Source organism: Echinops telfairi, unplaced genomic scaffold (assembly GCF_000313985.2).
Source record: "Echinops telfairi isolate 266 unplaced genomic scaffold, ASM31398v2 ScPeMD7_2573;HRSCAF=3158, whole genome shotgun sequence".
Classification (NCBI taxonomy): domain Eukaryota; kingdom Metazoa; phylum Chordata; class Mammalia; order Afrosoricida; family Tenrecidae; genus Echinops; species Echinops telfairi.
Genome location: NW_022106471.1, coordinates 9,034,025 through 9,061,524, shown reverse-complemented (window position 1 = coordinate 9,061,524; position 27,500 = coordinate 9,034,025). Strand labels below are relative to the sequence as shown.

The 27,500-nt window shown below is 37.1% G+C and overlaps 1 protein-coding gene across 5 annotated transcripts in view; it reads left to right on the top strand.

The window, feature by feature from the left end:
- Positions 1 to 27,500, top strand: part of EHBP1 (EH domain binding protein 1) — a 421,355-nt gene that overhangs the window by 341,090 nt on the left and 52,765 nt on the right. For 3 of the 5 annotated variants that reach the window (XM_045294210.1, XM_004710194.2, XM_004710193.2), the window contains 6 exons: positions 8,118 to 8,265; positions 16,934 to 17,041; positions 20,267 to 20,391; positions 22,897 to 23,035; positions 23,219 to 23,325; positions 26,477 to 26,600. In XM_045294210.1, coding sequence (XP_045150145.1) covers positions 8,118 to 8,265; positions 16,934 to 17,041; positions 20,267 to 20,391; positions 22,897 to 23,035; positions 23,219 to 23,325; positions 26,477 to 26,600 — 751 coding nt within the window. The remainder of the gene's footprint in view (positions 1 to 8,117; positions 8,266 to 16,933; positions 17,042 to 20,266; positions 20,392 to 22,896; positions 23,036 to 23,218; positions 23,326 to 26,476; positions 26,601 to 27,500) is intronic. The other 2 variants (XM_030886656.2, XM_045294211.1) reach the window with 1 other exon arrangement.

Below are 27,500 nucleotides of genomic sequence, written 5' to 3'. Positions count from 1 at the left end.
CCTAGACCATATGTTTTTTAACTAGAAAGACTCCACTATTTATTTTTTCCACGGATTGAATAAAACTATCTAATATTATGAAAGACATCCTTGGGTGGGTAATGATCTCAGCAGCTCCGCTGACAGTTTCTCATGTTCTAATTCACCTTCACAAATCCATGGCATCGTGTTCTTGGCTAAAGTAATGTCAGCCGGTGACATTTGCAGCAAGTATAAAAAGGACCCCCCATGGCAGCCATTTTTATTTGATTCTTAAGATCCAAAGGCCGCTGAAAGAACAATTGAATAAAGTTGGGGATTGGAGAAGCTTGATTTTCATGTTCTCTGAAATAAAACTCTATAGTCTTTTTCTTCCCCTTCTCCTTAAAAGCAAAAGTCTGCTAGGGGGTTGTAGCTGTGTCAAAGCCTCTGGGGTGCCACTGCTGATCACTTTAATTACGACGACTAAGGAGGATAAAATTAAAAGTAGCACCATTGAAGCAGTGGAAGAAAGCTTGCCTAGATGTCGGTGAACTGTGAAATATAAAAATTGCATACCAATACATTTTTATGGAAAGGAAACAAGGAATTACATTACTTATTCTTGAAGAGTTTGTCCTTAAATTGTCGAGTTTTACTTGTGCATCTAGCTCTAACAGATTGTAGACCATTTTCAGAGCGATCAGAAAAATAGTAACTTTGGATTCATCGTCCATTTTGGATATTTGTAATTCATTGTCTTAAAATATGGGCTCTTTTTGCCTCGTAACAGGACTTTTGCCTTATCTTGGATTTGTTGTAGCAAAGAGAAAAGTTTAAATGTGCGACATTCAGCAGTTTTCTAAGAGTTTCTGATATAAGGTTAGATATCTTTAGATTTAAATGGATGTAAACAAGCTAGTAGCCCCTCTCTATATTCAGTAGCATAAAGGGTACCTGAACCTGATTTGTGTAGCCTAAGTATAAGTAAGTATGATTTTAAAAAACAGAATAAAAGTTAGTAGGGCCTCTGAAAAATAATCTGAACAACAGTCATGCACTACACAGGACAAGGGCTTTGCAATCAAACACCAATGTTAATTCTTATTATGCCCTTAACAAGATGTATGACCTTGGACAGTGTAGTTAGTGTGGGGGTTGGTTCCACATGAAAACCTTGGTATAGAGCCTTGCTTCGCTCAGAAATGTATCTTCCATAAAACCCTCCAAAGAGTCTGTCCATTTTACAAAAGCTAGATTTATTCTCTGTAACTCTAACTTGACTGACTCTAAATCCAGCAAAACTCTTGACCACCAGAACTCAACAGGACTGCCTGGCCCTTCTGGGTCTCACACGTTTTCTTCCTCTCACAGGGTGGAATCTGACCTACCACTTTTCTATTGCTGGTCTTAGTGGGAAAATTAAAACTGACTTTCTTTGGACAGGTTTCTCCCTTACCCAGTTTCTGCAGCCCCAATCTTACCCAAAAAGACACTTGACTACTTCAATTGTATTGTTTGCTTAGACCACAAAGGCAAATGAAAGCTATTGAGGCTTCCTATGCATCACATTTTTCAAGTTGAATTTTTAAAGGACGGTAGCTTCTGAGTTTTCCCTCCAGTGAAAAGATTACTTTTTCTCTCAGCAGACATACTGAGTAGATGATTTGTCAACTATGCATCTCTCTGTCTTCCTTTAATGGTCAGTGCAAACAGCAAAAACACATTGCTGTACTTGGGTAGGACTACTTGGGTAGTCCGTGTCTGTGGGTTTGAGTGGCTTGTCCTGAATACTATACTGAACCAAATCCTCACTACATTCTAGTCATTCTATTCCTTGGATATAAGCAAGGTGGTTATTTTGAGATTTTAAAAATGCATAGCTTTTATTGCGATTCAGCCCTTAACTATCACTGCAAACCTCAACTTTCAGTAGAGTATACATATTTGAATGAAATCATTTTACTTACCATGAATCTGAACATTCATACCATTAATTAAGCTAAAACCGATTGCATAATCAATTGCTATAATTAGTCTTTTCCGCTGTGATCTTAACAATTAGCTTTTATTTTCACAGTTGGTTCCCCTGGTCTTAAGGGGAGGAAAGGTGAGAAAACAAACATTGCAGATCTGCCATCCCACTGGAGAGCTATAGGCCCAAGCAGAATTGTCTCTGTGGTGTTAGGACATTAGTAGAAAAGTAAATCAAGGCAATCTGATAGGGAACTAGAATTCTGTCAATCAGGCTCAAGATTTTGTGCTGTGTCCATAAACTTTGTTTACTATAGGGTTTTATGAGTTGTAACCTGCCCTTGCAGTCTGTTAATGAGGCTAAATCTTGCTACTTGAGAATTGAATTACAGCACACCTCTGGGCTAATGGTTATAAACAGAAAGTCCCATTAGGGCTGCATTCTGATTTGTTCATTTGCATTTTTTCTATTGTATAGAGAACAATGATGGGTAAATAGGTACAAACAAACAATTTGCATGGAGATTGATAAAGTGTCCTTAATTAGTATTTAGAGTTGGATTTATTAATGATTGCCTGCTTTAAATTGCACTCTTGGTAAGCTCTCAGAAACGTTTGCAGATGGGCAGTATTATTTGGGAGGGGAGAGGAGGTGGTATAGCTTGTGAGGGGAAAAGAAAAAGACCTCCTATTTTATATCCAGGAAGCCAGAGTCATTTATTTCATTTTAACTCTGTTAAGATGACCTAAAACCACTTCATCTTAGTGTGAATCACTGAAATTCCAGCTCTTCAAGAATTTATTATTCATGCAGTGAAATTCACTTAAAACCTAGTTGTCGGTGGCATATCAAATAATGGTTTTTATTAGCGCTCTTAACTTTTATTAAGTTTGAAAGATGAAAGTTTAGTAAAAGCTTCATTTTCCTCAATTGGTTTTGTCATTTGATACTTTGGGGATGGAGTAGTTGGGTTCAGGGTAAGGGCTCTGAAGTCAAACAGACCTGGCCTGGACTCCTGGTGCTGACATCACTTCTAACTGTGTGACCTTGTGATGCTAAACTTAAATATTCTCACTAGTAAGTGGAGGGTATCGAAATTCGATGAGATCATGCATATAAAGCATTTAGCACAGAAAAGCTCTGGAAATTACACAGCCATCAGCACCATCATCATCCAACCTGCATTTTCTTTTATTGCTGGTATATCGTTCAAGTTTAGGCATAATGATAGGGAACTAGCATTTCTGTATATTATTCTTCTGTCTTCAGTCTCACCCTGCTTACTGCCTATGGTTCCTCTACCTACAGATAAATTTGTCTTAAAATATTAAAGAAATTTCCCCTGAGTCTGTTAGTCTTCTTTATCTTCCTTTGCTTCTTCCACCATCTAGCTACCACCAGATAGCCTACAATCTTCACTTTTCTCCAGATTATTCTCTGTATCTATATTTATAAAAATATATGTTGTGCCAAATGGTAAGATGTGGTTAATGCTCTGGATACTATTCTGCAACCTTTTTTTTCTTCAGCTTTATATCTAATTGACTCAATAATGCCCTTTAGAGTTGGGTTGTCAAAATCCAGGACTCTGCATGGCATCTGGTTGTTAAGTCATTTTTTTGTTGTTGTTCGAGGTAGTTGACTGCTTGTTTGTTGTTGTGTGTTGGTTAGCTGATTTGTTTTCATAGCTGTGGCTTGTTAAAGTGGCCAAGTTAGTTGTCCTGAATATCCTACCTTGAAATCGGTTTGATTGCTTCCTTTTTGTCTTTTAACAGCTTTTCTATCCTCTACACTAGAAATTATACCAGAGAGGCTTAATGGAATCACTTTGAATCATTTTAGAATATACAAGGGGACTACAAAAAGTTCCCAGAAAAATTCCATTATCTTTTCATCCCATTTTTCCATGAACTTTTTGAAACTCATATAGCTAATCCTAGTGGCGATTTTGGACTGTTAACCACAAGGCTGGTGGTTCAAACCCACCATCCACCATGTTCCAAGGGAGGAAAAGGAGGTTACCTAGTCTCATAAAGATTTTTAGTTTCTAAAACCCTACATAAAGTTGCTACGAGAGTTGGAACCAACTCAATGGCAGTGGGCAGGTCATGTGCATAATGGGCTTCACATAAAAAACAAACAAACAAAAACCCACATATATTATCTGGTTGAGCCAGCAATAGTGATACTAAAACTGAATACCAGATTAGATGTTAACCCTGATCCCTCCTTTTATACCTTGCTTATCTCCTTGCAACTAGAATGTAATCTCTGTGTGTGTTGGTTAAGCATATGTTCCATTTACTACTACTGTATAACAACCCATCCTCAATTTAGTGGTGGGAAAGACATGGACGAAAAGCTGTCACCCTGCTGCCATGCTCACAGATTGTGTGGGGCAGGAGTTCTAAGAGGTACGATAGGAATGCCTTTGCTCTGCTCTACATCGTCCTGGCTCAATTCCGAAGACAGGAAGAACTGGGTGTTTCAAAATGGCTGCACGATTCTCTTTGCTATTTTTGGCCCTGGAGCCGGGATGACTCAAAGTTGGCCTCCACACAGCATGACAGTTGGTTTCCTAGTCAGCATTTTGAAAGCATGAATATCAAGAGAAATAGACGGAAAGGTCTGAGATTTTCTGACCCAGCCTTGGAAATCACCAGCAAGACTGCCACCATCTGTGGAGTGCACACAGTCACTGGAGCCGACCCAGATCCAAGCATCAGTCTGCACGTGACAGAGTGGCACAGTCACAGCACAAGGCATGTGGATGAGGAGGGGGGTCTTTTACAGTAACCTGGGAAAATACAGTTGTGCCATAGCATAATGTGAATATCCAGCTCCCCATCAGGCATTTACCTCGGAGCTTTATTAACAGTTGACAATCTCCCAGAATCAATCTCTTCATTATAACTTGCAAAGTATATGTTTATAATTCGGTCGTTCCTTTTGCATTTATTAGTTGGCATTGTTTTGTAAAGTAAAGCTTTCTTTCATTGATGGACTATTTAGTTACCCTAAAATTTAGTTCCTACTGGAGAAACAAGATAATTGCTTGATTCTTTTCCTTTAATTGCTAATTTTCACAAGTTATTTTAAAAGCGGCCTCAAATGGTAACAAATGAGTTTTTCCATTCTTCAACTTCTTGAATATCATAATGAACTCATGAATTTTCATTGATTTCATTGATTACATTCACTCTTGTCATTGTTCTTTTTGATACTGAAATTGTCCCTCCCAATTTGTCCATTGGGACTTTCAGGCTTGTCCTTGGGTCCATTTGACACCCCTCCTAATCTACCCTTATTAATTTTGACAGCTTTCTTGTAGCCATCTCAAAAGTTCGTGAAAGACTTGGCTAGACTCGAGCTCCATGCATCTAGTTCTGTGTATCTCTGTCTCTAATGACCTTTTCACCAAGTTTGATCGCCCTTTCTTAAACTTTTAGACTCATTAACCTCTAACACTTACTGCAGTTGATCATTCCCTTTTTTCTTGAATGTCTCTTCAACTTTGGCTCACATGATACACCAGTGCTCTCTGCCCTTCCCCCTTCTTTTCTCTTTTCCTATCCAAATCAGCAGTTCTCAACCTGTGGGTCGTGACCCCTTTGGGGGTCGAGCTTCCCTTTCACAGGGGTTGCCCGATTCATAACAGTAGCAAAATGACAGTTATGAAGTATCAACAAAAATACTTTTATGGTTGGGGGTCACCACAACATGAAGAACTATATTAATGGGTCGCGGCATTAGGGAAGGTTGAGAACCGCTGATCTAAATAGAAATGTTTTCCACATTTCAGTCAGTGGCCATCTTTTCTGTCTACAGTGTATCTTCAGGTTCTTCTTCTATCTACCTACCTGTAACTTCAGCATCAGCTCTGTATTCACAATCTGATCATTCTAAAGCCAATTTCTGTTTCTGACTGCACATTTGATTATGATCTGTACTTCTCCAAGTTCCTCATATCTGTACACTGAAGTTCTGCCAGCTCCTCAAACCCAGTCTCTCTTACCCTAAGCTTCCTCTCCCTCTCTGCCTTTTCTATTTTGATTATTACTGTCATAATTCTTTTAGTTGTCCAAGTTTTAAATTTCTGAGTCATTGTTCTCCCCTTTATCTCATCTAATCGTTTACCAAGAATAGATAAAGGTACCAGTTTTATCTCTAATTATATTTTTATACCCGTCTCCTCCCATTGTTGGTATCCTGGATCTCACTACAGCACTGTTATAAGAACCTTCCAATTAGTCATTTTCCAGCTCCACTAATCAAACCTACCTTCTATATTGTTGCTAAGTTACTCATCTCAGATTCATCTCTAGTTAGTCATTCTCCTAAGAAAAATAAACACCTTTAAGTTGGCCTCAACTATCTTTAGAATAAAATACAAGCACTTCGCCCTATTGTGCATGGCTGTGCAAACCTACCTGCCAACTCTATGACTTTTTTCTTCGCTTGTTTTTCTATCACTGTGTTGCCCTTGCTCATTAAAACTGCACTATATTCTTTCCCATGATAGACTCTCTTGTCTCTCCTTTTAGCACTATTCCTATTTCTTACCTGTCCCCCAGCCCCATCACTGCCCTTTCAAATCCTACTCATCCTTTGGGCCTAACTAATAAAATGAATATTTTGTCTTGATGCCTTCTGGTTGTGTCGTGGTTACACATTAGACTTCGGCCTACATGGTCAGTAGTTCAAAACCACCAGTAGCCCCATGGGAGAAAAACTGGGCTTTCTACTCCCGTAAACAGTTACAGTCTCAGAAACCCATAGGGGCTCGCTGTGAGTCAGCACTGACTTGATGATCCACTGAATGTGGATGTGCCTTCTGATTGCCCCTCAACCAAAAATATCCTTGCCTTCTTTTGAACTCTTGCAGTATTTTTATGCACACGTCTTCATGGTGGCACTTGTATCTCTCCTTGTATAAAGTTAACTTTTTTAGAACGTAAATAGTAAGTTATTCATGCTGCATTTTTCTATAGTACCCACCTAGCATGTTGCCAAGGTATGTAGTAAGAATCAAAGGTGCAAAGATAACTCCGGCTTTCAAGTAGCAGCACTCTAGTGGGAATGAGGAATCTGTTCAGAGTTCAAAAGTAATTTGACAAGTATTGTTCAATAAATAAATGCCCACATACAGAGTACTCCACTCCCAACACTTCATTCCACCAGGAGGAGGGAAGGATAGTCAGGCTTCGTGCATTTAAAATGAATCTGGAAGAAGGAGTAGAAGTTAAATAAGATGAGAGGACATTCCATGAAGAGGAAGTGACAGTGAGAGCCACAGATGCATGAAACTACCCGATGCAAGCAATTCTGTTAAACAGATGTGGGCATTGGTGGGGGTGGGGTGGGCCAAGGGGAGATAACCCTGCAAAGGCATCTTGGAGCTAAATTATTAACAGCTTTCATTTGGTATAATAATGTCTTAATTTACATACTTTCTTGTTTGTAAAGCAGATTCACCTTGATTGTGTTTCATAATGACCCTTTTTTAGTAGGCCAAAGCAATTTTAGTTCTTCTCTTTAGCTTTTTGTTATTTCAAATAGCAGGAACAACATTCATTTCTACTTTTCTCAATATCACAGGAGAGAGGGAGCTATCAAAATCTCATACCACTATTGGATTATTGTTATTATTAATTTTTAAATCAGAATTGTGTAACTGATATGCTGTCCCTACCTCTACTCAACCGCCCCCCCCCCCAAAAATGCTTACCATTTCGTATATTTATCAGTGCAATCTTATCAGCATTTTCTGTTATCAAAGATTTCTATAACTGCTTTTATTAAAAACTAGCAAGTTAAATTCTATTCTTAAAATCATGTGTTAATGGAAATTCTGTTGTCAGTATTATGACTCTTTTCTATAAGAAGCCTGATTACTTTATTAAAAATAGTTTCTGAGAAATCTATATTAACAAACATTCTTTGAAAGCTAGTCTGAATGTTTAATGGACATTTTTGTACAGTAATTTGTAAATGTTAAAATAATAATAATGTGATTCTAGGATGTCTTTTAAAAATGGTGTGACATCTAACTGATATAGAGCATCCTATTTATAATGTGGGCCAAGCACCATGCTGTAAACCAGTTACTATCATGATGATCAGATTGAAAATGAAATTGCATTTCTGTCAATTACTGAGTTGGCAACTGTTCAATATATCTTAGCAGCAAGATGAAGAGCGACGTCGGCAGCTGAGAGAGCGAGCTCGTCAGCTAATAGCAGAAGCTCGATCTGGAGTGAAGATGTCAGAACTTCCCAGCTACGGTGAAATGGCTGCAGAAAAGTTGAAAGAAAGGTCAAAGGCATCTGGAGGTGAGTTAAAGAATCTTGTATCATATTCTACAGACAACCCAGAAATCTGCAGTGGACCTTTGGGGACTTTTTATTTGTACTTCAAAATGTTGCATCAAATACACAAAGTTTCCAGCCTACTGATATGTTGCAGAAAACCAAAAGGAAGCATAGTTATTGCTATTTTCCAAATCAGTTTTGGTTTAATTTTTAGCAACATGAGAAGTACTTTCTTAGCACACCGTTTTTGTTTTTTGTTTTTAAAGAAAATTCATACATACCTTGGTTTGTAATATACCATAATATCTCCTTAATTGTACTAAGTGTGAGTATGTTGTAATTAAGTCTGCAATGTCTAAATGGTGAGTTTTTAAAATGAAGAATTTTCATTTTGAAGCAGATCATTGCTTCAAAGTTGTTTCGGCATTATAGCCTGACACAGAAGAATTTTTCATATATTGGATATATCTTATTGTTTAATGTATTACCATTATAACTCTAGTTACAATACTTCAACAAAGTGAGCTGCAAGATGCCAATTAAAATTCTCTTGTTAGGGTTGTACAAATAAGTGCCGTTATCAGTGTCTATTTATTGTCCTTATTCTACACTGGCCTTCTTCAGTCTGTACTGTTCAGAGATAATTCTAAACTTGCTATTGGGACAAGGACATAAAAAAGAGGTTTGATCTTGGTGCTTAATTTGGGCATCTTTATTTTGGAAGTTAATTGTCATTTAAGAAAATTAATACATTGATGAGATCTGAAAGTTGTTTTGTTTTGTTTCCTTTTTAAAGATATTTATCTACCAAAGCGTGTCATGTACTTGTCCTGAATTTTTATTAGATCACCCTGAAGGGTAAGGACTCAAATAAGGTCTCCACTCACTGTCATTGAGTTGATTCAGACTCATAGTGACCTTATAGGACAGGATACTTCCAAGACTGTAGATCTTTATGGGAACAGAAAGCCTCATCTTTTGTCCTGTGGAGTATCTGGTGGGTTCATATGGCTGACCTTGTAGTTAGCAGCCCAATGCATAAGTCACTGTACTACCAAGACTCCTTATTAAGAACTTAACCGAAAGAGAGGTAAGCTCTTTCTGGGTTAATGATCATTTTCTTCAAGGTGAAGGAAAATGGATTGCCATTATTTCTGATTGACTTTATTTAATGCCCATAGTATCTAACCTTCCATCCCATAAATTTGAAAGCTTCGTAGCCCAATAATATTGTATCTGTTACTATGGTCTTCTAAGAATGTTTATATTTTAGTTAAATCCTTCATCTTCCCTTTTCTATGTCCTGTCATTTAGGATTCCTATTGAAATTTATATACTATTTCTCTACTGTAGTTTTATATGATATCGGTAACTACTCGTGATTACATTTGCATCATGCTATAATAATGTGTTTTATCATTAATAACATAGTACTTACTTGATACCATAAAAATTCTAGATTTTTAAAGTAAGTCTTAGAAGTCTCCCTCCTTTATTTCTGGTTGATAGAGAACTCCCAATTCCTGTATTGTATTTTTCCCCCAGACAGACTTTCATAAAGCACTCTCTCTGTGGCATCAGAAAGCCACTGCGGAGGAGAATAATACTAAGGTGGCAGCACACCGAAAGTCATTGCCATCAGGTCTACTCTGAGTCAGCACCTGCAACCTGGTCGGACAGAGTAGGGTTACTCCATAGGGTTTCAGAGACTGTGAATTTTTACAGAAACCAAATGCCTTATCTTGCTCCTCCTAGAGTAGCTGGTGGATTTGAACCTCAAACCTTGCAGTTAGCAGTCCAGTGCTTAACTTACTGCACCACAAGGACTTCTTGGAGCCTAGTGTCTTAATTCCACCCCTGTCCCCCACCCCCCAATTGTGTGCAGACAATTATACTAAATGGATTGGAAACCCTGGGACAGCTAAGAATGTGAGCATATTAAATAATGGTATAGGATGAGTTGGTTATGTATTTGGACCTACCCCTATAATCTCACCGTAGCTGAGGTCAAATCAGGATTAGATTAGCTGTACATAGTTTTGTCAGTTTGGAGACCCAAAGAATAGGTCACTTCCCTACTAATTAGGGAAATTAAGTAATTAGGGAAAGCAGACACCTGGATTCCCATTTTCAACAACCAACAAAGTAAAGGAGAAATGAGGTATGCATGGGGGAGCTAATAAAGGAGGAGTGCGCATCAGCGTGGGGAAAGCAAGGTGAGGTGAAGAGACAGAGTGTTTGGCAGATAACTGTGAGAACTGCTGAAGCATCTAAGATATATTCCCTAAGGGTATGCAAGTGGCCAGGGTCCACTTCTCCCACAGGACACAGTTACCTTAGATGCTGGAAGCAGTAGCATTATACAGTGGGTTCTAAGAGCCAAGTTTGACATAACACCAATGGAGTGAGCCTATTCCCTGCCCTCAGAAGTCTGTGGTTTAAACCTAGTCTGCTCTGGCCTCATGGTCTAAATTCAAGTTAATGAAGCTGAGGGTGCAAAAGAAAGAAGAGAACACTTCTACCTGAAATCCAATCATTCATACATAATGCATTGATCTGTTGAGCAGTGCCCACCACTGGGCTAGACCAGGATGCAGCAAACCTTTGCTGTAAGGGGCCAGTAAATATTTTATGTATGCCCTTGAATGTAGCCCGGAAGCAGCCTTGCATGATAGGTAAATGGATAGATGTGACTATCCCATAGCCCAGAAAGCATTGAGCTGGGTTTGGCTCCTGATCTGACCATTGCAATGTAAATTAGAAATTCACTCAGATTCACAGGCGGCTAACTGTTGTGAAAAAATGTCCCTATATGATTGATAAGTTAAGAGAAAGAGTTAGCTAATGTCTACCCTTTAAATGACTCATAGCGCCCTTATAGGACAGGGTGGAACTGCCGCTGTGGGTTCCTGAGACTAACTCATTTTTCTTCCAGCTGAGTGGCTGGTGTCTTCAAACTGCTGATCTTGTGGTAGCAGCACAACCGGTGTCAATTGGCATCAACTCGACAGTACCGAGTTTGGGTTTTTTGGTCTTCCACTGACTAGTGGAAGTCGTCATCAGGTCTGAGAGAGGCAGTTTGCTAGGGGGTAGTGTGGACGAAGAGAGAAATAGTTTGGGACAAGCCTAGATGGAGTAATAGAATAGGATGACAAAGAAGAGGGTATAGTAAAGAAAGGACAGAATGATGTAATTACAATAATAAGATTAGAAGCACAACCTGGGCAGTGTCTTGAACATGATCATCACTCAGCCCCATTTCGTGAGCTTACTTGAAAGCTTGCTTTTGTATTGTTGTCAAGTAAAAGCCAACTTTATCAAGAAATGGAAACTTAATATGCTTGCAGGAGAGGTTTCTTAGCTACATAGTGCCCATAAAAAATACTGCAACCAGGCATATCCTAATTTTTTATGTAAGAAGAGACTCACACCTGTCCTGACTTTTACTCATCCTCCATTAACTTACTTGTAGGGATTAGAAATGAATCAGGTGATATTAGAGTGTACAATGTGTGTACAAACATGCACACATGTACACACACATATGTATATATATATTTAATTTCCGCATCATTTTGTAAACATTTGCCTGTAATGGCCACATTTTTGAATCTTCATTCTAACTGTGACAAACTTATAAGTCCATTCTATTATATTTATCCTACAAGGCAGAGGTATTTGGGGGAACGTTCGGTGTTTCGTTTTTAATTTTATGATTTTGTGATCAGAGAATATGGCTTGAATTTTTGTTTGGGAAATTATTCATTAATTATCTGCAACTAAATAAATGTTAAATTTTTCAGATGCCTTATGGGACATAAGGAGTTCTGGTACCTAAGTGGGCTGTGTACTAAGTTACAAACCACAAAGTCTGTGGTTTGAGCTCACCAGTGACTAGTGAGAGGAAGATGAGACTGTCTGCTCCCAGAAAGAGTTCCTGTCTCAGAAACCCTAAGGGGGCAGTTCTCTGTCCTGGAGGGTACCATTGAGTTCGAATTGACTCAATGGCAGGGAGGGTTTTTGTTTTGTTTTTATGGATAACGCCATAGAACAGCGGTTTGCAACCCTGTGGGTTGCGACCCCTTTGGGGCGGGGGTGGGGGGGTGAGGGGAGTGGGGGGTCAAACGACCCTTTCACAAGGGTCGCCCGATTCATAACAGTAGCAAAATTACAGTGATGAAGTAGCAGCAAAAATAATTTTATGGTTGGGGGATCACTACAACATGAGGAACTGTATTAAAGGGTTGCAGTATTAGGAAGGTTGAAAATCACTGCCATAGAAGGTGGCAATCATGTTTTCATTTTGAATGAATAAATGTGTGTGTGTTTTTAATTTGCCCATGAAAATAGTTATGTTTCTGTGTAATAATTATTAATTCAGTTATAGTGAATTGATTTATTACATAAATGAATCAAAATAAAATCTTATTGGCCTTCAATATCTTTTATTTTGTTTGGATTAATAAGGAGCCCTGGTGGTGCAGTGGTTAAACTCTGCTAGTAACTGAAAGGCTGGCAGAAACTTGGTGGTTCGAGGCAGTCATCCTTCCACAGGAGAAAGATATGCCTGTCTGCTTCTGCAAAGCTTTGCAGCCCTGGAAAGCCCTACGGGATAGGTCCACCCCTTCCTGTCAGATTGCTGGGAGCTGTAATCGACTCCATGGCAAAGGGTTCGGTTTTTTGGTTTAATGTCAGTTAATAATATGTTCTAATATTTGAATATCAGCTCAAACATAAAAATTATGAGGATAGCACAGGATGAGGTAGTGTTTCCTTCTGTTATGTGTAGGGTTCCTATGAATTGGAGCTGACCTGCTGGTACCAAACAACAATATTTATATTGTGTACTGGATCTCTTAATTTCCTTTTTGCTTTGCTAACACCTACTGAGTTTTCCGTGGTTAACCATAGAGATTCTTTTTTGGTATCTCATATTTTAAACTCATATACATTAAACATAAGCCTAATGTATACAGATACACATATACATGCACTTTAGTTCTACTAGAATGCTTTTGGAGCATTTCTACAGGTGTTAAATGTGCCACAGTAACTGTTGAAAAGAATTCAAGGTTTCGTCGTAAAACTGAACCCAGTGAATGGGAAGAAAGTGGAATTCTCAAGAAGACCAGAGCTGTCTAGGAGATCAATTTTTACTCTTGCCCTCCCAGAGAGTAATCCCTTTATCTAAGGTTAGCACTACATACATAAACATTGAGTTAACTCACCCTGCGTTATTGGCGAGTGGTAGTGTAGATAGAGATTTCCTTAGCTGGCAATTCAAATGGGTGGTCCCTGTTTAACATCGCATAGGCGCTGGCATCATATAGCAGGCCATGAAAAGAACGGCATCTTTCTGCATATCACCGGACCCTGAAAATACCCACATCTGGCCATGTTTCCAGACTTAGAGGTTTCCATGGCAGTGCCTTCCTTCTTGTTCCTCAAGTTAGCGTGTCAGGGTAGGTTTCTCTTTCATCTTTTGTTTCCCCAGTATCCCTCTCCATTACCCAGAATCCACTCCATTTCAGATTGCATCATACCCACTTCTAATTCTCTGTCTCTTCAGTTTTGCTCTCCTTAACTACTTGCATGGGAGTCTTAAGTGTCTGACCTGCTTTTCCTGCCTCCCGCCTTTCTCTTCTCCAGTTTGGCCTCTAAGTCAGCAATTGTGCATGACGGTTGGAGTCCCTGGGACAATGCCCATATGTAATCTCTAAGACTACCTTTTCTCTCATGTAACAAGGCATAGCAGGATATAAACAAGAGTAACAGTATAGGAATGATATTGAAGCTGCTCTAATTTAATAAAGGCATAAGCTTCAGTACTTATTACTACTAATTATTTTATACATACCTCTCAATTGATTGTGATAAGACATTTTGGTTGAAAACTACTTACACTAATTATTAAATTAATCCTCCAAATCACAGTGCTGATCATGTTAAAGTCTCAGTGAGACTCGTCTTATTCCCAACAAGCCATGAAGGAAGCCAGGCTGTAGTTAGTTGCCCTCGAGTCATTTTCCAGTCGTGGTTACCCCGTGTGCAGAGTGGAACCGTACCATCCAGTGTCCACGGATGTGACCTTTTAGGAGCAGATCATCCAAGGCACCGCATAGTGGGTTTGCACCACTAACCTTTCAACTAAGAGTCAAGCATGAACATACCTCCCTTCCTCCAAAGTGCAGTTCAGACTTCTCAGTCTGACCTTCAGGATTGTCTAGTTTCACCCTTCATAGCTTGTCTCCCCCTCCGGACCTCCCCATCCAACCATTCTATTCCTTTAATTAGGTCATGTTTGAGACAAATAGTACTTTGTAGTCTTCTCTGAACATAGCCTACCCTTTTCTGCTTTCATACCAGTAATGTCCTTCCCTCAGTGGTACCTCTGGAAAGTTGGGATGTCTCTCAAGATCCAGCGTAAAAGTTAACTCTTCTAAGAAGCGATATCCAATGCCATTGACAAGGAATAATCTTTCCATAGTCTGAATTTGCATTATACCTTACATTTACCCTGTGACACTTGCCAGTCAAGCTACTCATTTATCAGCTACCATTATCCAACATTTTACATTTATGGCAATAGTTAAAAAAAAAAAACAATTTTGCATTAGCAATGTGTGATGTTCTAAAGTTGATGGTGGTGATGATTGCGCAACCCTTCTTAATGATTGAACTAATTGTTTGATGCATGAATTATATGCTAATAAAAAAGCAATGTATGTCTGGTAGTAACAAATTCCAAGGTGCTTGAGAGGGAGAGTAATACTAACTGTGAAGGTTAAAGTTATATGTCAGCGTGGCAGGGCCATGCTTCTCAGTGGTATAGCAGTTATGTAATCATACAATTGGCAGTTGTGTAATCATTTAGTCATTTCCACTTTGTGGTCTGATTAGATCGTTCTCCATTTTTGCATAATGCTCACTTTTGCTTGACAGCCTGGTCTTTGGCATCTAACCATACCAATAAGTGAGGAGTGGGTATATGGTAACTTGAACTTACACCTTTGAGGCAAAATAAATTCTTGATTATCACCCCAGAAGTTTAGCCTGGCTTTTGGAAATTGCAAGTACAATTCCGTTATTGTTTCTTGAATAGGTAAGTGGATCATTGTTGCATTTTGTGCTTTCACTCCAATTGGGTACTAATACTCAACGGAGGGTGGTGGGCAACCACAAAGAAGTGCACTAAACCCCTGGACCCTGAGCGCAGTGCACGCTCTGCCCGACGTAGAGCCATGCTGAGGAAGCACTTGGAATTCTAATTTTGGACTCGTTTATTTAAACTAAAAAATGATTTAGAGGATGATGTTAAAGGTACTCATGTTTATGAGCTGAGTCAAATAATTGTGCACCGTGGATTAGAAAAGATACCTCAACAGATTGTACTTGAAGGATGTTGCCAAGTATAATGCCTCAGTTAGTTTTTTGAAAGTACTTAGTAGTGTTCTTATCTATGCATTCCCATCCCTACCCCAGGGCATTTCACAATCGTTTTTTACTGTGTATATTGGAAGTGTTCACTAAATGTTGAACCTATTATTCTTGATATTAATGCACAGTTAAGTATTTACTAAGAAGTTGAGTTGGTTAAAAATCAAACACAAAGGTCTATAGGGAAAAGGATTAAGCCAACCCTAGTACTTTACAACTTCTCAACTAGAAAAATCTTTGGAATATCTCACTATTAATAAAAGTTACACAGTTAAAAAAGAAATTGTAGGGTAGAAGGGATGGGGTATTCTTCAACGTTCAAGGCTAGACACCTGTTTCTCAAAAATGCACTGTCAACAATAGAATTTAAAGCTAAACCAACCTCACATACACAAATCAAATGTATCGAATTCAAAATTAGTCAATTTATCACTAGAACTAGAGAGGAAAAATATATATAATAGAAATCCTTAATGTAAAAAAATTAAGATTCAATAATTATGACCTAAAGATTTTTACTGAAGATAATAAATTTTAATAAGACTTCTGTATATTTAATTTTTAATAATAACATTTTCCCAGCTTTAGGTCTTCTAAGATATCTTAGTTGTTTATGAATTTTCTTTTGTATGTGGGTACTACCTTATCTTTTCTTGTCTCTTATTCTATCCATAATGTATTTATGATAATTTATTAATAGCACAAAAGCATTCATGTTTTCATACAAATGACATAAGTGGAGTTACAATTTTATAAAACATAGTTTATGCATTTACACCTAATAAATTATGGAAATGTAAAACTTATCAATGTAGATGACATTTTTTTAAAAGAAGAAATATTATGTGATGACATGTCACCAAACCGACTTTTTTGGTGTGTGTGTGTGTGCGCACACGCACTATACGCGCTATTATCTGAGATGACTAGTGGAATGCTTTTTCGAATATATGTACACTCAGTGAGTGCTTCAGGGGTAACATATGGCAAATTGTCAAAACTCTTGCATGTGCTTTCATGTGGCAATTCATTTTGATAGATGAATGTAAAATATGAATGTTAACCCAATAGTGAAAAAGTGACATAAGACTGTATTCGTTACTTGATTTTCTGGGTCAGGCCTGAATTTGATTAACTGTCATTAAAAAACTAATTTTTCTTTAGTGTTTTAGACAAATGACATAAAGTAGAAATAGCATACTAACATTCTTGCTACGTAATGTACTAACATTATTGCTACATTTTCCTACAGATGAAAATGATAATATTGAGATAGATAATAACGAGGAGATTCCTGAAGGCTTTGTTGTAGGAGGTGGAGATGAACTTACTAACTTAGAAAATGACCTTGATACTCCCGGTAATTCCATGTTATAAATGTTTTGTGTCCTGCTGCATGGCAAACTTGAGTTATTTTTTTATTATTATCTCATCAATAATAGTAATTTCTTTATATGATTGTGTTGCATCTCCCAAATAATTTCACGTAAATTCGCCTCCCATTAATTTTATGGTTTTTTATATATTTTAAAATTAAATCTAAAATTAGCGATAACCGTGGACCAGCAAATTATACCTTGTGTTCCCATGCAACAAAGATCCACTGTTACACTTAGGTTTTGCACAAGACTATTTTTATACATAAAATACTTGCTTCACTCTGTCCCAGCCTAATTATTGTAATGTGGCCTTGGTAAAGTATAGATGGAGTACATATAGAATATGCCAAATGTACATGTAAACCATGGATCAGATTTTCTGACGCAGTTTAAAATTGGTAGGTACCTCATTGCTAGCAAGTTACTCTATGTGTAAGTATGATTGATTACAATAAGAGGTGTCAGTTGAGAACGCCTTGATTGCTGCTAAATTTGTCTTGTATCTTACATCAGTGAATAGCACTGGTTATCTGACTTTCATAAGTTACTATTGACAATACAAACATACTTGGTGCTGGTTTTTAATTGTTAAGTGTTTCATAGACATTGCCTTTATAAGACAGCACTAAGTAAAAGTCCAAAGCTTTGTATACATGTGGGGTACCATAAATGATTATTGAACTAAGTTCTAATAGAAATTAAAAGTCTTCAGTGATCTCTCCAAATCGAAATGTAAAGAGGCTTATTCCTTAATATTCCTTTTTCCTCTAGAAATCTGAAGGGGATAAGAGTAGGCATTCTTTTCCTCAGTCCTTGCCTGCCCCAGCAATGCTAACCTGCTTTGTCTCTTTCCCTGTTTGAAATCATGCTTTTATTTCTCTAAGAAACAATCGACCAGGGTCTTCCTAAATATAAAGAACACCCAAGAAAACCTATTTCCTTTTGTCAATAGCTCCTTTCTGGTCCAATATTAAATTATACTTTTCTAGACAGAAGTCAATATGTTTATAATTGTGCAAATTCAAGAGAACACTAATATCTTAGGACATTTAAAAATATTTACCCCTAAATTAGGACTGCTTTTTAATCCTTACTATTTAAAATACTGTAGAACTTGGATTGGCTTGTTTTTTACTTTTTGAAAAATGTTTTTGCTGTCCACGACTCCCTCCATCGTACCCCAGCAATAATCCTATCCCTACCCCCAAAGGCTTTATCAAACTCCAAAAAGTAAACTCATTGCCATCGGTTTGATGCTGACTCATAACGACCCTATCGGACAGTGTAGAACTGCCCATGTGAGTTTCTGAGACTGTCACTGTTTATGGGAGTAGAAAGCCGCCCTGTCTTTGCGACTGTGGAGCAGCTGGTGGTTTCGAGCTCCTTTAGAATCTCAGCCCAGTGTGTAACCACACCAATACCAGGACTCCTTTAAGGCTTTATCAGGCCTATTGATATCCATTGCTGTTAGGACATCTATATGTGTGCAGAAGGGAAGTCCTATTCCATTTATAGAAATATAAATCCAATGACAGTGAGTATCCTGATGTTACAGCTTTTTATGAGGACAGGACAAATTAGCCATTTCTTGAGTGAGGTAAGGAGAATTTTCTAGTTTCAGCTACGGCACTTTTATAGATACTTTTAAAGGTTGGTTAATTAATGGAATAGGCTTGATGATTCCCCTTTTTAAAAAGCACTCTTCGTACTTTATGTGTACCAAAAAAGGAAAACACATCTTAGGCTTCTGGATTTGAAGCTAAATAATGTATGGTTTACAACTCTTGAGCATGCCAATTAAGTGCTGGTATGTGCATAGGATAGTTTTCCAATTCAAATCTATGCTTTCTTCCATGGCAGTAAGAAATAGGGTTGCAAACTGTCATCTGGAGGCACTTAGAATATATTATGATTTTTATCCTTGCTTTATTTTGCCCAAAATTCTTTTTTTAATATTACATAAAAGTCATAATATTTTAATAATACACTGTCTCATCTTTATCTTGATTTGACCATAGTTCATCAGATATTGTTTAAAAGAGAAGCCTGGCAATATAAACTGACCAATTTGCATGAAAATCATGATAATAACATTTATTAAGAGTCTCTAATTAGAAAACTTATTAATATCATTCACCAAATGGTTGGCATGCCTTACAACCATTTTATTAAAGTTGCTTTGAATGAATTTAAGTAGAATTATTTGAGTTTCCATTTGTTTCTGAACTATTTTATTAAAGATGATTCTCTTGCTAATAATAATTTGAGATTATTTATTTTAAAAGTCTTATTCATGCTTAACTTTATATCAATATTTAATATATTACAAAAGTATGACCTTTACTGTATTTCTGCCTTGTAAGAAAAAAGTATTTATGAACATAAATGCATGATTTCAATGCTAGGTATGTATGGACACACAGGAACATAAAACTTGAACAGTGTGTACATGATAGTCTGGGATCATGTTAGGGTTTGTTTTAATGTAGTATTGTATTATGAATTTAATATACTAGAATAGTTTACACTTTAAAATAGTATAATTTAGAATCAAATGTTTCTTTTACTTTAAATGTAAGTAGCTTGTAGTAGCTTGTCTTATTATGTATAACCTATGTAGTTATTTACACACACACACACATATAGGCATAGATTTTCAGGTAAGCATAGCTACTATAAATGATAACTTCAGCAGGTATGTTGGCTGTATTCTTTAAGGGGAATGATTTGGGGGATATACTTATATATAGACAGAAGGAATTTAGAATGTGTCTGTTCTGATATACTAACTCACAACCCTTTAGTTCTTTTCATCTTTCTTTTAAAATATAGTGATTTTTACTTTTATAATTTAAGTGATTTATTTCCAATTTACTATAGGGTTAACTTTCATTATGACATATTAGAGTTTTAATTATTATCTTTTTATAATATAATGTTGGAAAGCTAATCCATTTTGTCATTAATTTTTTTAAATCCTTTTATTGGAGGCTCGTACAATCTTATCACAATCCATACATACATCCCCTGTGTCAAGCACATTTGTACATTTTTTGCCATCATCATTCCCCAAACATTTGCTTTCTACTTGTATAGTGAGATTTTTAGGATGCCTCATAGAGTTGATACTAAGTTTATGATGTCACATAAAATTGACATAAAAGTGCATCTCACTTGGTTACTCATGGTATTTGCATACTTAACAGAACAAAACACAAAGTTGGTGGACTTGAAGCTGAAGAAGCTCCTAGAAGCTCAGCCACAGGTGGCAAATTCACTTTCCAGTGCTGCCCAGAAAGCTGCAACTGAGAGCTCCGAGCAGGACATGAAGGTACATCTTAACTTGTTCAAAACATTTACTTGGTATCTCTAGATTGCATTTTAGTTTCCATTGGTACTTGATAATCCTAAAAATAATTTCTTGCCAAAGTCCTTGCCTTGTATTAAATACTTTATTAAACTTCTAATAAGTTAGATATGAATATAATAATTGGTACATAGATACTGTCTTTTCAGAGAACTGCTTTAAATTCATTAATTGACATTTCAGATAATATTAGAAAGTATATAGAAATTATTCGGAAATTCTGTAAGTAAGTATATTTAGCTTAAAAATACATTGTTATGAGAAATCTAACTTGCTCAAATCTAAAATCCTCAACTTGCTCCCTGCTAAGATGAACTAGGGTTTATGCTGTCGATAAGAATACATCGAACTTGGAATTTGGTGATGTGACTGAATATCAATTTCAAGATATGTGCATTTGTTTTGTGCCATTATGACTCTGAACCGGTGTAGGACTTAGACAAAAAGTGTGGACATTGTAAGAATATTACTACTACTGCCCTTTTTCTTATTCATATGATCTCCACCCAAACCACCCTCCTTTTCCCTCTCATTGAATCATTAATATTGCTCTAGCTTCAGGGCACTTCCAGTCCTGTATAACTTTTCACCCACCTGCGGACTACGGGGACTGCCCTGCTGACTGAAAGGATTTCCTTCCCCTAACACAGAGGTGCTTTGAAGTCCCAAAACAATGACTTTCATTGCTTTCCCGCACACTGTCGGTTTCTATAAATTGGTGATGAAAGTGTGTGGCAGCACCAGAGGACTTTTGGTCTCTATCTTTGAACAAAGGAAGCCTGGATCAGGTCTGATTTTTTGCGTTCAATTTAGCTTTCTGCAGTGGATTTAATGCAGAATGAAGCTGGCCTAAGAATAATACAATGGATTGAAAAGGCTAACTGAATTAGTGGGTTTAGAGGAATACATTTGTAAAGTGGCAGAAGTCCCTAGTCATAAAAAGGTTTCTTAAGATGGGATTTGCTGGCTAATCGCACTGATATTTAGCATGTTGCCAGGTCTAAAAAAAAATTTAGCTGTATTTGTTTGTCTTGGTAAAGACTAGACTTTTAGACAATTGGGCAGTTATGATGATGACAGTAGAATTCACATTTCAATAAATAGATTAAAACTAAAAATTGTTTCTCTCCTAACTAAAGAGCTAGTGTATTAATAGTGTTAATGATAAATATATTGGATAACTTATTTTTAATGTTACAGAGATTTTATCTTTATGCTCAAATTGTTTAAATAAGATTAAATGGGGTGGGGTTGTTTTTGTTTACCAAAAAGCTCTTATGTAGTAATTTTTTTAAGTTATTTATTCCAACAAAAGGTGTATGCCTTAAACAGCTTGCTTTTGTATGGATCTTTGTAGTTAAGATTTAAAAAACAAAACAAAACAGTGTTTATAAAGAACATATAGAGTCCATCTGTTCTCTTGAAGCTTTCAGCATTGATTTGGGTTTTTATTTTTTTTTTAATAAAATGCAGTTTACACATTTATAAATGAGGCATTCTGTGTTTGTGGAAAAGGATAAACTGTTACCTTCCCTTGAGGATTCTGTATCCCAGGCCTCCTTGAGGCTAGAGAATAGGCCATTGGAGGACTCCCTCATTACTGATTGTCTCAATGCAGAGGAAGGGCAAAGTCTTGGTAGCTTTTGATAACCAGTTTCAGCATTCAGCAGGCTTAGCTATTAGTCATGCATCTTAGCCTTTCCCTATTTACTTTCAAAACACTTAATAAAAATAATAAAAGATTAGGTATAAAATGAAATATTTGTTTGGTACACAGCACCTCGGTATCTGCAGCTTCCACACACTGCAGTGGTTCAGTCTTCTGGGATATTTCTTGTTGATGGAACCATTTGAATTTGTTACCAGTATTAACATAGGAAGCCCTGGAAAAGATAATTGTAGTTTCCTTGGCTGTAAAGGGCTTACTTACAAATCTGGCTTTGGAAAGTTATAGCTGATGAAATGCAGTGCAGTGGGGTAGTATTATAATCCTACCTTTTAGCCTTCATCCAGTATTAGTGGTTTATCTCAATGGGCATAAAATTAGAAACTAGTTCTTCTTGTCATACAAGTCTGTGGGACTATACAGCCCGATAGGGTAGAATAGTGGAAAGCAGGGGTGGCGGGTGACATGGCTTTTATTAATTTTGTTTTAAGTTTTATTTTTTTGACATGGCTTTTAAATGATACATATCATCAGCAGAAGACACAGGGTTCACAATGTCTAATGAAACAAAGTTGCCAAGACTGAGCCTCCCTTTAAACCATGTTCCCCAAAGTTTTAGATTACAGGCAACATAACATGTCATAGAATTATGCAGAATGCTCTAAAATCCTTTTCTCTCTCACAAAGTTTCTACTTTAGCAAGTCAACATGATATTAAATCTGTAGGAGGAGTTGCCTTACTACTGGTTAGTGTCATATGGATAAGAGCAGGACTCTCTTACCATTTGTTGTTTTACTTTTAGAATGGCACAGAAGATCTCCGGGCTGAGCGGTTACAAAAAGCAGCAGAACGTTTTAAAAATCCTGTTGTGTTCAACAAGGATTCTACAGTCAGAAAAACTCAGCTTCAGTCTTTCAGTCAATATGTTGAGAATAGGCCAGGTAGGAACACTTTTTAAACATGTTTTCCCATCTTATGATTTAATAGCATTTGAATATATATATATATATATGTATGTATGTATGTATGTATGTATGTATATATGCTGATAATGTAAATCCACATTTCAATACACAAATATCAAGCTTTATAATAATTTTACATGTCTTTCTCCTTTTTTTAAGAGATGAAGAGGCAGAGATCAATACAGGAAGATACAAAGAAGGGAAATGAGGAGAAGGCAGCGATAACTGAAACTCAGAGGAAGCCATCAGAAGATGAAGTGCTTAATGTATATTAATTTTTTGTGTGGTTTCATGATTGCTGATAATTCCAAACTCTATGTGGAAATAGTGCCTTTATTTGTTAAAATGAGATGTTAGGTTTTTTAAGATGTCAATCTCCAGTGCATTCAAAGCAGAGTGCGAGGGGTGCACTGTTGAATTAGTCTGCAGTGTGGTGATAATTGTCAGATTAAGAAAAAAAATGAATTTTTCAGAGTTCCACAGCCCCAGCTTCCTTGAGACATTTCCATCAGGGCACTTCCCATAAAGAGATTCCAGTATTGATCTACCGGGAGGATTTTAATTATTACAATAGCAGATACCGCAGTGCTGCAGTTAGAGGGAAAAGTCACATGAGACCTGCTAGAATTTCTCAGCCAACCCATTTTGTTGGCTTGGGTTAATGGGTGTTCAACCTTTCCATTATCCAGATCAGCTGTGAATTACTAGCTGAATGATGTTTGCATTAATATAATATATATGGTAATTTCTTCACTTAATTAACGGGGAGGTTCAGCTCAGTAGGGGTATGGGCTGATCATGTGTAAAATTGATTTGTGAGGGAAATATTTGATAGACCGCAGGGAGAAAGCTGCTTTTGATGGACAGCTGCAGGACAGAAGCAGGAAGAACAAGTTTTAACATGAATTTTTGTCTGGAAGCATGGCTCTGCTTAATGGTGCTACTTTTTTTTGTTACCTGCAGTTTGTCTAAATATATTTTCATTGTTTTTACTTTTAAAATGGCTTACACTGCATCTTCAAATCCATATGCATGCACTCAGAGTTACCAGCTGCATGTTGGGGGCTCCAAGAGCTCTGTGTTTTTAGGTTGCTCACTTTGGGAGTCCTGGAAAGTTCTTAGTACGGAGACCAGCTCCCTCGTGTAACCTGATGAAGGATCTGATACAACCTAAAAGTTACAGAGTGCTTCAATACGCTTAAACTAAAGCATCTGATGATAAAATTTGTTCTTTTTAACACATCAGTAAAAGCAATGAGGTGGCTTTGTTCCTTATCACGTCTACTTTCTTTTTCTTTTTTTTTTAAATCATTTTATTAGGGGCTCATACAACTCTTATCACAATCCATACACACATCAATTGTGTAAAGCACATTTGTACATTCATTGCCCTCATCATTCTCAAAACATTTCCTCTCCACTTAAACCCCCGGCATTAGGTCCTCATTTTTCCCCTCCTTTCCCCCTCCCCCTTCCTCATGAGCCCTTGATAATTTATAAATTATTATTTTGTCATATCTTGCCCTATCCGACATCTCCCTTCACCCACTTTTCTGTTGTCCATCCCCCAGGGAGGAGGTCACATGTAGATCCTTGTCATCGGTTCCTGCTTTCCAACCCACTCTCCCTCTACCCTCCCACTATTGCCACTCAACTATTGCCACTCACACCACTGGTCCTGAAGGGATCATCTGCCCTGGATTCCCTGTGCTTCCAGTTCCCATCTGTCCCAGTGTACATCCTCTGGTCTAGCCAGACTTGCAAGATAGAATTCGGATCATGATAGTGGGGGCGGGGAGGAAGTATTTAGGAACTAGAGGAAAGTTGTATTTTTCATTGTTGTTACATCGCACCCTGACTGGCTCATCTCCTCCCCGAGACCCCTCTATCATGTCTACTTTCTAATATCTTTGTTACTCATATTTTCTTTGCAAGCTGCCATGTCTGCTTTTTCTTCTTGGATGCAAATGAGGGGGGAACAAGCCGCCTTTGAAAATACTCTATTTGGCAGATAGGTCCAAAAGGCATTCACCAAAATATGCCATATTTTAAAGATACCATTAGCATTTCTTCTATTCTAGTTTGGATTTGGAAAGAAGAATAACCATTTTATATAAGTGTTAAAAAATACATTGACTTATTTTACCAAACCATCCTGAGAATTTATCAGTGTTACAATTTCTGAATATGTCTCAATTTTAAATTAGTCACTGATTTAATAATAGATTTAAGTTCACCACTTACTGTGCCATAGTTATATAAGTTATACATTCTGTTAATTCCTCAGAAGCCAAACCCAGTCTTGGATACCTGTTTATTGATCACTAGCATTCCAAAATAGATTTATAACCAATATACTTCTTAAATGTGTTTCTTGTTTAAGGAGTCCTAAAAGATAATTTCTCCGATGATATTAAAAGTGCTGATGGTCATAATAGTGGTAACAGTAATTACCTCAGCCATTTTTCAATATTTCCAACCATTTAGGTCTCTTAGACCCGAGAAGGTAAACAGGTGTACCAAAGGAAGCTCTCATTTGCCCCTTTTGGGAACTATGCCATAAGTAATAAGTCTTCCTTGTTAATGTGAAAATTAAAAATGAAGGCTATCCTTACACTTTTAATCGTGCTCAAAGAAAACTAAGGATAATTTCCTAAACTTTTAAAAATGTTGAGTGCTTATAGAAAGTAAAGTTTCAAACTGAAATTCAAGATTAAATAGCCAAATCAATATACTAATTACATTAGATCCTGTGTGGCAAGATTTGAAATCACCGGTCAGGTTAGAATTCACAGCTACAGTAATTAGCTGGAGCAATACATGAAAAAACAGGAGCCAACTGGGAGGGAAGCAGGAAGTATTGCAAACTTCCCTTTTCTAAATTTTTTTTTTTCATTTTAAACAACTCACTAAAAATGTGCTTTTTAAAAAAAATGTGCTTTTAAAAGTTTATACCTTTTGGGGAACAAATCCTTATTTTCATCTGAATTCTGGGAGATACATACTTGGAGAATTAATATTTGAGTAAAAGTCCATTTTTATACATTATCTTTTTTAATTCAAGGTGTTATTAGTGTTTATGTTGACAATCACCAAGAAGAAAATTCCATTGTTTACTTAGTAATGCTTAAATAACTCTGAATTAACCCTAAGTATAATTTTTCATAATGTTAATGTTAACTGTATAAGTCTGGTTGATCTGGGTGCTAGATTATGAAAAGAGGGCTGCAATTTTCTGTTTTCAAAAGTTTTACGACATATAATACATATGAAAAATTGTTGAATCATAGGTAGCTGCTTTTTGGTACCAGGGGTGATATTTGGTTCTCTAGGTAAGTGCTTTACTAAGTGTTTATAGAAAGGAAAAATGCAACGTACAAGTGATTTTTTTTCCTCCTTGTTTGTTCTCCTTAACAGAAAGGGTTCAAAGACACCAGTCAGTATGTTGTAGGAGAATTGGCAGCACTAGAGAATGAGCAAAAGCAAATTGACACCCGTGCCGCGCTGGTGGAGAAGCGCCTTCGCTATCTCATGGACACAGGTACGGTGCCCAATTACACTGTAAACTGTTTTGGCAAATTGAGCGTTCACAAACTCTTATAGAGTTTTGGAAGTGTGAATCTTTGAAGCCTGAATGTTCAGCAAAACTGCCTTGAAAATAAAAAGGTTGCGATTTGCAGCCACCTCTCTGGGCCCTGGTGATAAGAGTGCCTTCATGGGAAGTGATAACTCGCCCTGATACCGTGTGAGCCAGCACTATTGAACAGTGTGCTCATCCATGCAGAGTTGGAATACACATCTGTGCCTCATTGATATGCCACTGCTTAAAAAAAAAAGTAAGATCTTCACTGTTCTACTGATTCATTGGGAAAAAAAAAAGATTTGGCCAGCTAAAGCCATGTACTGCATGAAACAGAGCACTGTGCATAGGGACGGCTACTTGGACAGGATCACTGAAATTTGAGAATACTATCTGGTTACTGATGCTCCACAATGTGTTTTCTAGAGAGACGGGTTTGTAAAGTTTGTAATACTTGATGTTGCAGTTGCATTTGAAAGGATAAGGTATATAGCATGATTTGTAAATAAGTTTAGAACAGCAAGGTAACTTAACCAGAGGGTAGATTGGCAATTTATGCTGATTGCCAATGATGATTGAACAGACCTAAACACATCATAAGCTATCGGAAAAGAATACATCATGCTTTAAAATGCTGCTCCTATAAAAGGGTGAAATTGAAAAATAACTTCAAATAACTCAAGTACCAAATTGAAAGCGATTGCACAGCTCTTTTTATTTTATTTTATTTTTAATCATTTTATTGGGGGCTTGTACAATTCTTATCACAATCCATACGTACATCCATTGTGTCAAGCACATATGTACATTTGTTGCCATCATCATTCTCAAAACATTTGCCTTCTACTTGAGCCCTTAATA